The sequence below is a fragment of the Loxodonta africana genome, chromosome 15 (assembly GCF_030014295.1).
Source record: "Loxodonta africana isolate mLoxAfr1 chromosome 15, mLoxAfr1.hap2, whole genome shotgun sequence".
NCBI lineage: Eukaryota > Metazoa > Chordata > Mammalia > Proboscidea > Elephantidae > Loxodonta > Loxodonta africana.
Window position 1 is genome coordinate 43,234,032 of NC_087356.1, and position 14,029 is coordinate 43,248,060.

General features: G+C 45.0%; 1 protein-coding gene across 1 annotated transcript; it reads right to left on the bottom strand.

The window, feature by feature from the left end:
• Positions 1-10,868: 10,868 nt before the first annotated feature.
• Positions 10,869-13,347, bottom strand: FABP1 (fatty acid binding protein 1). Its single transcript, XM_003420418.4, has 2 exons — positions 12,610-13,347; positions 10,869-11,149 (listed from the first exon to the last, which is right to left on the bottom strand). Exons 1-2 carry the CDS (start codon positions 12,940-12,942, stop codon positions 11,048-11,050), a joined length of 435 nt encoding a protein of 144 aa, XP_003420466.2. The 5' UTR covers positions 12,943-13,347; the 3' UTR covers positions 10,869-11,047.
• Positions 13,348-14,029: the final 682 nt, after the last annotated feature.

Here is a 14,029-nt window from a genome sequence, read left to right on the forward strand (position 1 = left end):
CTTGAAGTTTTTCTTCAGTTCTTTCAGCTTTAGAAATGCTGAGCACTTTCTTCCCTTTTGGTTTCTATCTCCAGCTCTTTGCACATGTCATTATAATACTTTGCCTTCTCGAGCTGCCCTTTGAAATCTTCTGTTCAGTTCTTTTTCTTCATCATTTCTTCCTTTCGTTTTAGCTACTTGACATTCAAGAGCAAGTTTCAGAGTCTCTTCTGACATCCATTTTGGTCTTTTCTTTCTTTCCTGTCTTTTTAGTGACCTTTTGCTTTCTTCATGTATGATGTTCTTGATGTCATTCCACAGCTTCTCTGGTCTTCGGTCATTAGTGTCCAATGTGTCAAATCTATTCTTGAGATGGTCTCTAAAATCATGTGGGGTATACTCAAGGTTGTACTTTGGCTTTTGTGGACTTATTCTAATTTCCTTCAGTTTCAACTTGAATTCACATGTGAGCAATTGATGGTCTGTTCAAAAAAAAATTTTTTTTTTCTTTTTTTCTGTTGCTGCCCCTGGCCTTGTTCTGTCTGACAAATGGTATTGTGCTTTTCCATCGTCTCTTTCCACAGATGTAGTTGATTTGATTCCTGTGTGTTCCATCTGGCAAGGTCCATGTGTATAGTTGCCATTTATGTTGGTGAAAAAAGATATTTGCAATGAATAAGTTGTTGGTCTTGAGAAATTCTATTATGCGATCTCCATTTCTATCACCAAGGCCGTATTTTCCAACTACTGATCCTTCTTTGTCTCCAACTTTCCCATTCAAATCACCAGTAATTATCAATGCATCCTGATTGCATATTTGATCAATTTCAGACTGCAGAAGCTGGTAAAAATCTTCACTTTCTTCATCTTTGTCCATAGTGGTTGGTTTTTAAATTTGAATAATAGCCATATTAACTAGTCTTCCTCGGTTGCATATGGATATTATCCTATCATTGACAGTGTTGTACTTCAGGATAGATCTTGAAATGTTCTTTTTGACGATGAATGCTACACCATTCCTCTTCAAGTAGTCATTCTCGGCAAAGTAGACCATATGATTGTCCAATTCAAAATGGCCGGTACCAGTCCAAGTCACACTAATGCCTGGGTATTGATGTTTGTGTGTTCCATTTCATTTTTGACGATTTCCAATTTTCCTAGATTCATACTTTTTCCATTCCACGTTCCGATTATTCATGGATGTTTGCAGCTGTTTCTTCTCATTTTGAGTCATGCCACATCAGCAAATGAAGGTGAAAGCTTGACTCCATCCACTTCATTAAGGTCGGCTCTACTTTGAGGAGGCAGCACTTCCCCAGTCGTCTTTTGAGTGCCTTCCAACCTGGGGGGCTCATCTTCCAGCACTATATCAGACAATGCTCCACTGCTATTCGTAAGGTATTCACTGGGTAATTCTTTTCAGAAGTAGACTGCCAGGTCCTTCTTCCTAGTATGTCTTAGTCTGGAAGCACAGCTGAAACCTGTCCACTCTGGGTGGCCCTGCTGGTTTCTGAATACCGGTGGCATAGCTTCCAGCCTCACAGCAACACGCAAGCCCCCACAGTATGACAAACTGACAGACACATGGTGGTTTTGCTACATAGGAGTAGCAAAAGGGATAGTTAGAAAGACCATTAAAGACAACTTTACTCAACTGGGGTGAAATCTGCATTTGAACCTCTACTCCTCAAGGCCATGCCAAACGAGACTAAGACCTCTGATTACCTTCCTTCAGACTAAGTGACCTGTCCACTGCACCACCAATGTATTGACAAATACATGTCAGACATAGCTGTTGCTTTGATGAATCACTTCGATAAATTCAATTTGGGCACATAGCAGAGAGAACAGCAACATCTCTGAAGGCAGTTGGAGGTGCAAACTTCTGACCCAAGGGGTGCAGAGTTGTGGATGATACTATCCAGAGCATGAGGGTAAACAGCCCTTCTGGAAGCATCCTGATCCCTCCTGGCTTAGCATTATATACACAAGACTGGAACACTCAGCACACGGCTCAGTCTCACCTGGTCCAGGAGTACCTCATCAAACTTAGAGAAATGCAATATGCAACATGATCACAGGCTGCCATATGGTTCTGTTAACTCTGGCAGGAACTCAGTCTTCACTTATCAGCCTCAGCATCTCCAGTGCACATGGTCTTGCCTGAGAACAGTCTAGTTCAAGCACAGTGCTGGAGCTTCCCAGATGTCTATAAGAGTTCTGTCTAAAATGTTTGAAAACTGAATGACTTTCCCGTTGCTGCTGCAACAAATCACTACAAACCTAGTGACTTAAAATAACACAAATTTATTATCTTACACTCTGGAGGTCAGAAGTCCAGGATGCCTCTGGGTGGACTCGAGCCTCTAACCTTTCAGTTAGCGGTCTAGCATGTTAATTGTTTGTACCATCCAAGGACTCCTTATTTGTACTTTTTTCACCGCTTGACTCGTTAGAGTATGTTTCTTGAGTGAAAGAGTTTTGCCTTACTCATCTTAGTAGCTGTTCAGGCACTTCCTACTCAACACGTCTATGACTAAGTTCATCGTTGCTCTCCAGGCCTGCGCTCCCCACCTCATTATCCATCTAGTTGCCTAAAAACTGGGAAATTATGTCAGATGCTTCCCTCTCCTTCACCCCCTGTAATGGGCTTCTTTGGCTTGTCTTTTTAGTCTAACATCCCTTCCCAACTTCTGATACCAGTACTAGCCTTTTCTCTAGGATACTCCTCTGCACATGTGGTTGTTAGAGAGTGCTCAGTACAGGTTGGCACATAACCCAGTTTTATGGATTGAATTGTATACCCCCCAAATACGTGCTGTAAATCTTAATCTTTATGCCTGTGGTTATAATCTCATTTGGGAATGGGTTGTCTTTGTAATGTTAATGACACAGCATTAGTGTAGGGTGTGTCTTAAATCAATCTCTCTTGAGATATGAAAGAGATTAAGCAAGTAAGGAAAAGAAGCAGAGATGAGGGAAGAGAGATAAAAAGCCACATGAAGATGGCCCAGGAGCAGAAGCTCAAAGAGACTAGGACCTTCCCCCAGAGCCTACAGAAGGAGAAAACCTTCCCCTAGAGCTGGTGCCCTGACTTCAGACTTCTGGCCTCTTAAACTGTGAGGAAATAAACTTCTGTTTGTGAAAGCCATCCACTGTGGTGTATCTGTGATACAGCACTAATAACCAAGACATTCAGCCTGAGCCAAGTGTGGAGCAGCAGTTCCTGAGACAATGGTGGCCCTTGAGTCAGTGGTGTGCTGGTAACTATCTAACAAAAATGTTAAGAAGAGCCCTGATTTGCAGCATTTGCTGATTCCCACAGCATTGATACTCCCACCATGGTCACTGTCCTGTTACCAGCTAATGCCCATGTATGTTCAGTTGAAAGCTGGCACTGGCAGCTGGCTCCAGCACACCACTGCATGTGACCCAAGCCAGGACACTTCAGAATTGGAGAAAGGAGAGTCCCAGCTCTTCTCTGGGAATGCATGCTCTTAGTTTGTGGCCCTAGAGGTGCTGATAGTCATACTTTGCCATTTGGGGAAGTCTAAGAGAACAAAAAAGGAGCCCAGGTGGTGCAGTGATTAAGCACTTGGCTGCTAACTGAAAAGTTGGCATTTCAAACCTACCAGCTGCTCTGTGGGAGAAAGATGTGGCAAACTACTTGGGTAAAGATTACAGCCTTGCAAACCATATGAAACAGTTCTACCCTGTCTTATAGGGTTGCTATGAGTTGGAATCAACTCAACAGCAATGGTTTTTGTTTTTTTTAGAAGAGAATAAAGCTGGCATTGAGGGAGAAAAAGGAATTGATAAGAAGAGAGAGAACTATTGATGACATTGTTTTAAGGCCTTGGATCCACCTGCTCTTCCCAGTTATATCAGCCAGTGAACACACCCCACAACCCACATACACACTTTTATTTTTGGCCTAAGCAAGTCTGAGTGGGTTTCTTTTACTTGCAACTGATGGAGTCCCCAGGCACCCTGGTGGTGCAGTGGTTAAGCAGTTGGCTGCCAGCTGAAAGGTTAGAGATTTTAACCCACCAGCCTCTCTGTGGGAGAAAGATGTGACCATCTGGTTCCATAAAGATTACAGCCTTTGAAGTCCTGTGGGACAGTTCTACTCTGTCCTATAGGGTCGCTATGAGTTGGAATTGACTCGACAGGAATGGGTTTGGTTTTTTGTTAATGGAGTCCTCATCGTGCTAGCTTTTCTCCGTTTGTACCCTTCATAACCCTTCTCCATATTTCTCTGCCCTCTGCTGTGCCCAGAAAGGCTAGCCTTTCTGTTCAGCCTGTGGAGGCACCAGCAGGAGATTGGAGGGCAGAAGGAGAGAGGCAGGGGCATGTTCTCCATTGAACACCCTCCTCCCTGCTCCCTCCTGGCCTAGGCAGGGCTCAGCTCTGGTTAAGTGGCTTGCCCAGGGCTCCAGCTCTCACTTCAGCCCAACAGGGATAATGGCTTCCTAGTCCCTGGAGGCCTCACCTACCTTATTGGCTCCCTTTACTACAATCACATCTTTGTAATTTGTCCTTTCATTAAATTTGCAACAGGTAAGCCCTTTTGAGTAGGAGCCCTCGTGGTATAATAGGTAAGTACTCAACTGCTAACTGAAAGGTTGGCGATTGAACACACCCAGTGGCTCCATGGGAGAAAGACCCGGTGATCTGCTCCTGTAAAGGTTATAGCCTAGAAAACCCTACGGGGAAATTCAACTCTGTCCCTTGGGGTTGCTCGGGGTCACTATGAGTGGACACTGACTCAACGGCACCTAATGGCAACAACAAGACCTTTTGAAGGGGACTGGTTTCCTGCTGCCACACCCTGGGCCGATTCGTCTTTCTAAAGCACTTCTCACACCTAGTCATTACAGCTCGCTGAATCTGACTCCTAACTGCTCTTGAACCCTTCCGTTTTTCCATCCTCACAGGCACTGCCTTGGTTCAGGCCTCCAACATCATTGCAGGGACCACCACCACAGTTAATAGTCTCTCTGTATTCGGCCTTGGCCTTTCTCGGGACCTCCACTGTTTCCAAAATAGTTTTTCTACAAGGCATTCATTATCTTGTTACTCTCACTGCTGAAAACCCTTCAAGGATTCCCCACTGTCTCCAGGATCAAGTCCAAACTCCTCACTAGAGTAAAAGGATATTCACAATAGAGACTCTGTGTCCCTTTTCAGCCTCATCTCTTACCAAACTGTCATAAACACTACATCTCTGGCCAAGCAAATATCCTCAGATGCTTTGGGAATCAGTTGAAACGTCACCTCCTCTGAGATGGTTTTCCTAGGCAACACCCCAACCCCTCTGCAGGCTGGGTTGTACACATATGTGTCATGGTACCCATATGATGACGAGTTGGTCTCCCCACGAGACTCCTGAGGGTCGTTGCATCTTCAAGGCTTAGCATTGTCCGGCCCTGCTTTGACTGATTGTAGTTAGGCTGTGGGAGGTAGATACAGTTAACTTCATGACCCCATGGTTTTCTAGAAAGAAATACTAAAAAATCATGGTATGGTCAACATGACTATATATATATATATATATATATATATTTTTTTATATATATACACATATACATATATACATATATATATATATGCAGAAAAAGTGCTCTGAAGATTGAGTGTGGACGAAGTTAGAGCAAAGAATCACTTTTTTTTTTTTAATACTAGTAGCAGTCAGTTAAATAAAAAGACAAAAATGGAAATTTCTACTTTGTGCAGATGTAGACGTCGAAAGTCACCAAACAATGGACTCATGGGGAAAGAGTGCCATCTGTTGGTGGGATGCTCTCAGGACAGGCAGAGAGGGGTCAAGAGTGAGAGCAGGAGATAAAAATAGCTGATACCACCAGCAGCTGTTCATTCAATTTATTTAAAGCAGGCTTCAGGCCCAAAATTCTCTGGGTACCTGTACAAGATCCAAATTTAGCATCTAAAATTAATTCGCCTTTCAAGCAAAAACATACAAACAATCTATTTCATAACCCAGAGTTATTCCCAGGGGAAGAGCCTGGTTAGGCGGAAACTTTGGGAATTTTGTCAGATCTCTGGAGGGTTTGTTGATGAAAAGACCTTGTTTCTTCACCATTTTCCTCTGCCTGTGGCTTGAGAGTCAGAGGGCCTCAGTTTCATCATGTATCAGCTGATTGTTCTAAGCAAATGACTTTTCCTCTCTAGCTTCTTTATTTGCTCTCAGGTCAATTTCTCCAGGGTTCAAAATAACTTCAGCTAATAGTCTGCATGTCAAACCCAGCTGAAGTTTCTTGGGGAATTTGAGGGAGGCAATAATGACATGTTTATTTGGATGGCGTCTAGCTTGTAGCATTTTATTAACTTCTCACAATAGCCATGGGAGAAGGTGTTGTGTTGCCCATTTTACGGATGAGAAGACTGAGGTCCAAAAAATCACAGGTTAGTTTGTTAGAACCATGACTTTAGGCCCAATGTGTTTTACTTTAAATCAACTTTTTTTTTAATTCATTGGTCACTAATTAATATATTCTTCTACAAAATTTGTTCCTCGCAGAAGATTCAAAGAGTATAAATTATGCAAAAACTTCTCTTGACCATCCGCCCAATTCCTGTTCCCACCCCAGAGGTTGCAGCTATTATCTAGTGTTCTAAACATCTAGACATTTTCTGTGTGCTCACATATACGTAGGTGCATGTATATAAATAGATGATTTTGTTATATGTTTTAACAAAATTTACGTGAGTGACATTATACTGTACATATTATTCTGAAACTTTCCCTCTTTTTTTAAAGCTTTGTCTCAGAGATATTTCTATGTCAATACATACAGGTCAACCCCGTTTGATTTAGTCTACTGGAGACTATTCCAAAGTATGGCTGCACCACAGTTTATCTAACCTTTTTTTATTGATGGGTATTTGTTTCCAGTTTTTGGCTATTGCATTCTTTGGATGCTCCTTTGTACAAGTGTATAAACACTTTTCTAGGGAGATATACAGTATAGCAGCACAGCTAGATATTAGGGGATCCACACTGAAAATATTAATGGATATTGTCAAACTGTATAACATATAGGCTGTACCAGTTTGTACCTCCACCACTGATGGAAGAAGAGAACCATTCTCTCACCTCCCTGAAAGCACTCGATGTTATTGATCTTTTAACTTTTTACTAGTTTTGGATTTTTGAAGTGGGACCTCGTCTTATATCCTTCCTGCTTACCAAGAGGCGGGTTTCATGTTGTGAATTGCCTATACGTGTCCTCAGTCCGCCTTTCCATTGACTTGCTGGTCCCATTGATTTGGGGAAGGTGTTTATATTCCGGCTATTACCTCTTTGTTATGTAAGCCACGAATATTGTTATTTACTGTTTATTTTTATTGTCCCACATTGTTATTTATGGTTTTTTAGTTGTGTATGGTGTCTTTTTCATAGAAAACTTTAAATTTTGAGGAAGTCAAATTTACTAATCTTTTCCTTCATGTTATTTGCATCTTAAGAAAGTCTTCTATACTTCACATTACTTATCAACTGTCATATCTATTTTAAATATTTTATATTTATTTGATTATCATATATATCGATTTACTCATTTTTTCGGATCTTTGTTGTAAGAGGACCCACCGGAAGTGTGTAACTACTCTGCCATCTTGGCCCCGCTTCCTCTAATAGTTTTTATTTGTTTAGCTCTTTGGTTATCTGGAATTTTTTTCTGTGTGAGTGTGTGTGTGAGTGGTATATTTTAGTGTTCTGTTGTTTTTTTCCCCTGTATCTGCCAACTCTGAGTTCTCACTGAAGTGGGAAGACAAGAGGTGGAGGCAAGGACAATTCATTCGTTTATGGAGACAACTTTGTTGAGAGCTTATTTTGGCTCTAGATGTTAAGAGGTATAAGAAGGCAGAAATGCCAGAACTTGGCAGTTCTTTGGATGTAGGGTGTGAGCACCCAACAGAGCTGACAAAATGCAGTGTTCAGAGAAATCCTTTTCCCTTCTCCTACCTACTGCCTCTGCCCATGGGGTGAGGGGACTTCCACCTGAGTTTCTTCTGTCGACATCTGGATCCTCAGTCGATACCCCTCGCTCAGCCCTCCTCATGGGAGGAAGAAATGTTCCTTTAGTGGGCCATGCCTGAAGTTTCTGCCTGTGTCCGCTGTGGGTGGGCGGCTGAGGCAGTGCTCTGTTATAGCTCTCTGTTTCCTGCCCAGTGTTCTTGCTCCCTGGCCCTTCAGAAGACACCTCAAGACCAGCCCACCTCACATCCACTTGGCTCCAGCTTCTTGCCCATTCCCAGGCTGTTCGACAGATCCAGCCACACGTCCCTTTCCTCCCAGGGACACTACTGGGTGGCCCTGAGGTCTGCATTCAGGCAAGAACTGCCCTTCAGATCAACGTGTTGGGGTGGACCATGTCATTTTTCAAGGTTTACAAAAATATAGGTCATCAGTGCTCACTGATGCCAACATCACCATCAATGAAAAGGAGACGTGTTTGTAAAACAAAGTTCACTTTATTACACTTTTTACACAGTAAAAGAAATGCAGATGTCTAGATTCTCTTGCTGATTCTCTTGAAGACAATGTCACCCACTGTCAGGATCTGAAAGCCAGAAAAGAAACCACAAAATGCTTGTCTGATATTCAGTTATAAAAATTAAGTCTACAAAATAGCCCCAAATGTGCTACTATATACGAAACAACTCAAAGATTCCTCTTGTTTTCTGTAGGGCCAAAGGAAGGGTTGCAACTTTTTCTAAAATACTATGCCTTGTCTTTGTCACTTCACTTCCTCACATGGAAAGTTCTCCTGCCTTTTACTGAATTCTTTTCTACATTAACAACTGCTATAGCAAGACCACCCAATTCCATCCAATCCAATCCAGTCTAATTCAATCCAGTCCAGTCTGATCCAGTCCGGTCTGATCCAGTCCAATCTAATCCAGTTCAGTCTAATCAAAGTGTCATTAAGCACCTACTATGTACCAAGCAAGGAGCCCTGGTAGTATAGTGGTTAAGCACTCAGCTGCTAACTGAAGGTCAGTGGTTCAAACTCACCAGCCACTCCACGGAAGAAAGATGTGGCAGTCCGTTTCCTTAAAGATTTACAGCCTTGGAAACCCTACTGTGTCCTATAGGATCGCTATGAGTTAGAATCAGCTCGACAGCAATGGGTTTATGTACCAGACGTGTTGAGCACCAAGGATACATGTGCATGGAAATGCCTAAGCACTCAGCCTGGGACATAGTAGGTACTGCAAAATTTTCCTCCCAAGCTGTGAAGCATATAGAAATATTGGATGCATCAGCTTTGGGGTTGTTGAGGACCATTCCATCTGACCTCTGCTGATTCTCTTAAATACGACTGCTGCAATGATGTGACATGTTGTCAGAGTAAAAGGAGTCCTTTAGTTTCAACAGCAAAAGAAAGGAATGGAAAAATCTGGATTCCAGCCCTGGTTCCACCTCTTATTATCTGGGTGGTCTTGGATGAGTCAACCTGTATATAAAACCCTCACGCTGCTTCCCTCACAGGGAGATGAGGGTTAGGGAGATGGAGCACAGGGAAGGACTGGGCAGGACTTAGTCCAGGACAGGCTTGTCTCCCCATGGTGGGCTGGTGCCTCCTTGTTCTGCTGCGAGCGTGGCTTGGTGGATGGGGACCACATGTTTCACAGTTGACTTCACACTCCCCCTGTTTGAGGGATTTTTTTCCTACTTGAACGGTGATGACAGGCCCTCAGGACAGTGCTCTGCCTTCTGTTTCTCCCTAAAGTATGTTCTGGGAGTAGAGAAGAGCCAGGAGGACACAGCTGTAGGAGAAACACTGCACAATTCACCCCAAATTAGGGATGGGGTGACAGACAGCTGGTCCTAGGGGTGAGTGAGTAACTGGAGTGGGTCAGATTCATAAACAAACAAACAACAAAAAAACCAGTTGCCATCAAGTCAATTCTGACTCATGGCAACCCCGTGTGCTGCAGAGTAGAGTTGCTTCTTAGGGTTTTCAAGGCCCTGACCTTTTGGAAGCAGTCACCAGGCCTTCTTCGGGGGTGCCTCTGGGTGGGTTTGAACTGCTAACCTTTCAGTTAGTAGGTGAGGGTTTAACCACTTGTGCCATCCAGGGACTCGTAAATTGCTTATAAAATTGTCACAAATATAATTCTTCTTAAAAATGCCAAGTGGGCAGAGGTTTGCTAAGTTCCCAGGGCTTGCAGGGAGGGTGGAGGCCTCCATGGCTCATTGGTTAGTGCTGAGGCAGAAAGGGGAGGGTAGTGATAGAGCCTACCCCTGGACAAACAGCCCTCCTTGTGTGTGGATGCTGTGTCAATGGAAAAGGCGGTTCCCCAGGAGGGCTCAGTCAATAGCTGCTGAGGAAATGAGTTGCTGCCCCCCTCTGTGAGGAGTCTTCCGGCTGTGGAGACTGAGAGGGATGAGCTGTACTGGTGGTTCCTCCTACCTAGCTCCTCGTACTCCATCGTGAAGAAAGGGGAAAGGAGGCAGGGAGAGAAGGAAGAGGGGAAGGGACCTGTGGTTGACCTGACCAGGAAATTGGGGCTAGCCTGAAGGAACTGAGGAAAGGTGGGGGAAAATATGGCTGCCGGCAGCACGTATGGTGCCTTTGGTGGACTAGAAAAGGGTACCTCTTCCTCAAAGACACTTTGCTTCTGTTAGGAGACTATCCTAATACACTGCAGTGGTTATTTGCAACAACTGCTGTAAGCCATAATAAGCACACAAGTCTCCGCTGTCTGTAGTGTGAGTGGCTTCCCTCGCTTGTGCAGTACTGGGCTGTGGACAGCAGCCTGTGAGACAGACCCGGGTCAAAAGGAACTCTGGGACTGCATTCCCTGGCTGTTTGTTGCCTCACTTTCCCCATTTATAAAATTTGGGGATGTTGGGAAGATTGGAGATGATGTGTGTAACTACCTGGCATATATGAAAAAAAAAATTTTTTTTATATATGACTCTGCAGTAAATGGTAGTAGATATTGATAATCATGAAGGCAGGGGAGGAGGAGGGGCTGCTCCTCACATTTCACCCATTCTTTTCTCTCAAGTACTGGGAGATGCAAGCTCAGAGTGTCAACTTACACTGGTCAGTGTGTCTCCGTTGAGTTCGGTCACCGACTTTATGCCTTTGAAAGTTGTCACCAGTTTATTGTTGCCTTCCAGATTAACCACCGTCTGCAGGGGACAAAGGAGTTGGCATGTGAAGAGGAGACCGGGAAGGGAGCAAGTACCTTGCTAATGAGGTTAGCTGCCCTGCATGGGTCTCTGTTTACAACAACCAGAGTGCCCATCTTCATACGCCCCAGCTCCCCCATTGTCTTGCTTTAAGAACTAAAGAAAATATTAGGGTGTCTTTGGTTAGACTTTTTCCTTATGGTATGTGTCTAGAAATGAGTATTGGACATCCCAGTGGTCTCAAATACAAACACTGAAATAAAATTGAGTAAAATCTCAACTCTCCAAGCTAATGGAGGGAGGTAGTGGCAAAATTCAAAATGGCAGTGGAGAGAACACATTTATTTTACATTGGTTTGTATTATTCCTCCAGAATGTTTATCTTTCCTGTTTTGGCCTCTTTTCCAAGCCTTATACATCCACGAAGAGGTGACATAGAAACCAGCAGACAGCAGAGGACACCAGCCAAGGTTAAAACTTTGCCACCAAAATGGACAATTGGAAAAGGACCTAGTAAAACCCGTAATGACCTGCCCCTTAATGTGACTCCATCAGAGTAGGATACCAAGAGATTTTCCCTCCTAAAATTTATCTACGATTTCCTGACTGGTTATGTTGTATAAGGAGAGGCAGAAATACAGAGAGGTCAGAAGAGAGCAAAAGACAAACGTGCTGAGTACAATGCATGGAGTTGTCTGGGAGGAGCGAAGATGGACATTCACTCGTGCTTGCTTCCCTGGGGTGTGTGGTGTTTCTGAAGGTAGGGGAGAGGTCCTCAGTGACTGGCACCCCCAGTGCCTGGACCTCCCTGCTATCACCATCTGGCCACTCCCACAGCCCACACCCAGCTCTCATTGTGTACCTTGAGCCAGTCCAGAGGTGGTGATACTCCCTCCCCTGCCTTCAGTCTGGTGAGGTTGATTATTCCCATTCCACAGATGAGGTAGCTGAGGTCAGGGGGTTTAGTGACCAGCTCCCTGCCTGGAGCTTTGGTATGTTGGTCTTGCCAGTGCTTGCCACAGGAGGCTTCTCCCCATTACCTCTAGCCTTGGTAAAACCCAGTTTACTTTGGGCTTCAGAATGTTATCAGGGTTTGGTTAAGGGTTTTTCACTGACCCCCACTTGCTCTGCTCCTGGGCTCTAGTTAGAAGGCTTTGAGAGCAGAGAGAGCTGGGGGTGGGAGGACCTGAGGCTTAGACCTCTTGTCTGTGCCTGGCCCCCCTGTTGTCTACGGAGGAGCACTTGCATTTGTGGGCCAGGTGGTCCCCCCGACAGTCCCAGGGAAGGCGAGGGTGGCTTCAGATCTTTTCACCTAAGAGTTGTCTTTGTCTCTTGCCCTTTCACCCAGAAGTGGGTTTAGAGACCATGTGTGTGGTAGGAATTGTGAGGTGTGAGCTTCAGGAAGGAAGCCCAGGGCCAGGTTCCAGGAAAAGTTTCCGAAAGCAGAGAGCATGTCCTACCTTGACCTTCTCCCCGGTAACGGAATCCAGTTCACTCTCCTCCCCCAGGGTGAACTCATTTTGGATCACTTTGGACCCGGTGGTGATGGTGAACTTGAAGTGCTTTCCATTCTGCACGATTTCTGTCACCCCCTTGATGTCCTTCCCCTTCTGGATGAGGTCATCAGGCAGACCTGGTGGAAAACATTGGAGGTTTAGAGATGGCAGTAGCAGGAGTTGCAAGGAGGTCGTAGGCAATAGAAGCTTTGTGTCATGGAATGGGGAGGGTGTGGGTGCTGTGTGGTTATCTCCCCAGAGGCCACGAGGCATTTCTTGGAATCCTGTGGGGAGCATGTGCTTTGGCCTCTGAAAGGAAAGGTCAGTGGCCTGGCCTGCCTCGTCTGCTGTCTTTCTAGTTAATTTATAAAAAGGACACTCCTCTGTCCTGGAGAACCTTTCCGCCTGTGAGCAGCCTGGTTTTCTCACTCTCCTTCCTTCTTTAATGCCACTTCTCACTTATTCCGTCTTTAATGCCAGGAGCCTTTCTTTGCTCTCTGATGTATGCATTTCATCCTTCATACCCAGAGTGATCGTAGAATTTGCCTTCCAGACTCGGACACTCCCGAGAGTGGAAGGAGGAGCCATTGATAATTATGCCAGGAGAACACCCACAAGCAGGGACTGTGCAGGCAAACCGGGCCAAGCGTTCATCGACCCCTACCCCACAGGCAGACACAGCCTCTCAGTCAAGGCTCTTGAGGAAGATGTACCAGGATGCTCTTGCCCTAGGATAGGGCTCTACAATTTTCAGAGCCTGTCTGTGCTGTTAAATGACTTAAGATTCACAAGGGCCATGCAGGCTGGCTGCAGAGTAGAGGTCCCTGGTCCAAAAGAAGGGATGAGAGACAGAGCTGTGGTGGGACTTGCCTGCAGGGAAAGATCCAAGCTCCCAGTGGCACCCGTGGGCCTCCTCTCTCTGCCCTCACTGTCTTCCCCAACCTTTCCCTCACGGCACTCTCCCTGGTCACTCTGCGCCCCTTTGCTGATAAGACTTCTTCCGCCTGGAGCATACATAGCTCCTGCCCCCCTGTCTGCTAGTGGACACACGCTCGTGTTTCCAGGCTCAGCCCAAGGCTCACCTTTACCAGCACTAAGCCCTGACTCTGGAAGGCCTGACCACGCCTTCCCGTGACACCGTATCCTCCCGTTTGTGGTTCTGGGAGGTGCATGGTGATAATGCAGGGTTTCTGAGAATCAGTACCTGCCTGAAACCCCAACCCAAACAGCTCCCACCTGAGCAACCTTGGTCAGAATTATGTAGACTTTTTAGGCCTCGGTTGCTTCAACTACAAAATGGGAAAATAATAATACCTAACTCAGAGGTTTCTGTGAGGATTAAATGAAATATTGCCTATCAAGTGCTTAGCATAATGCCCGGCAT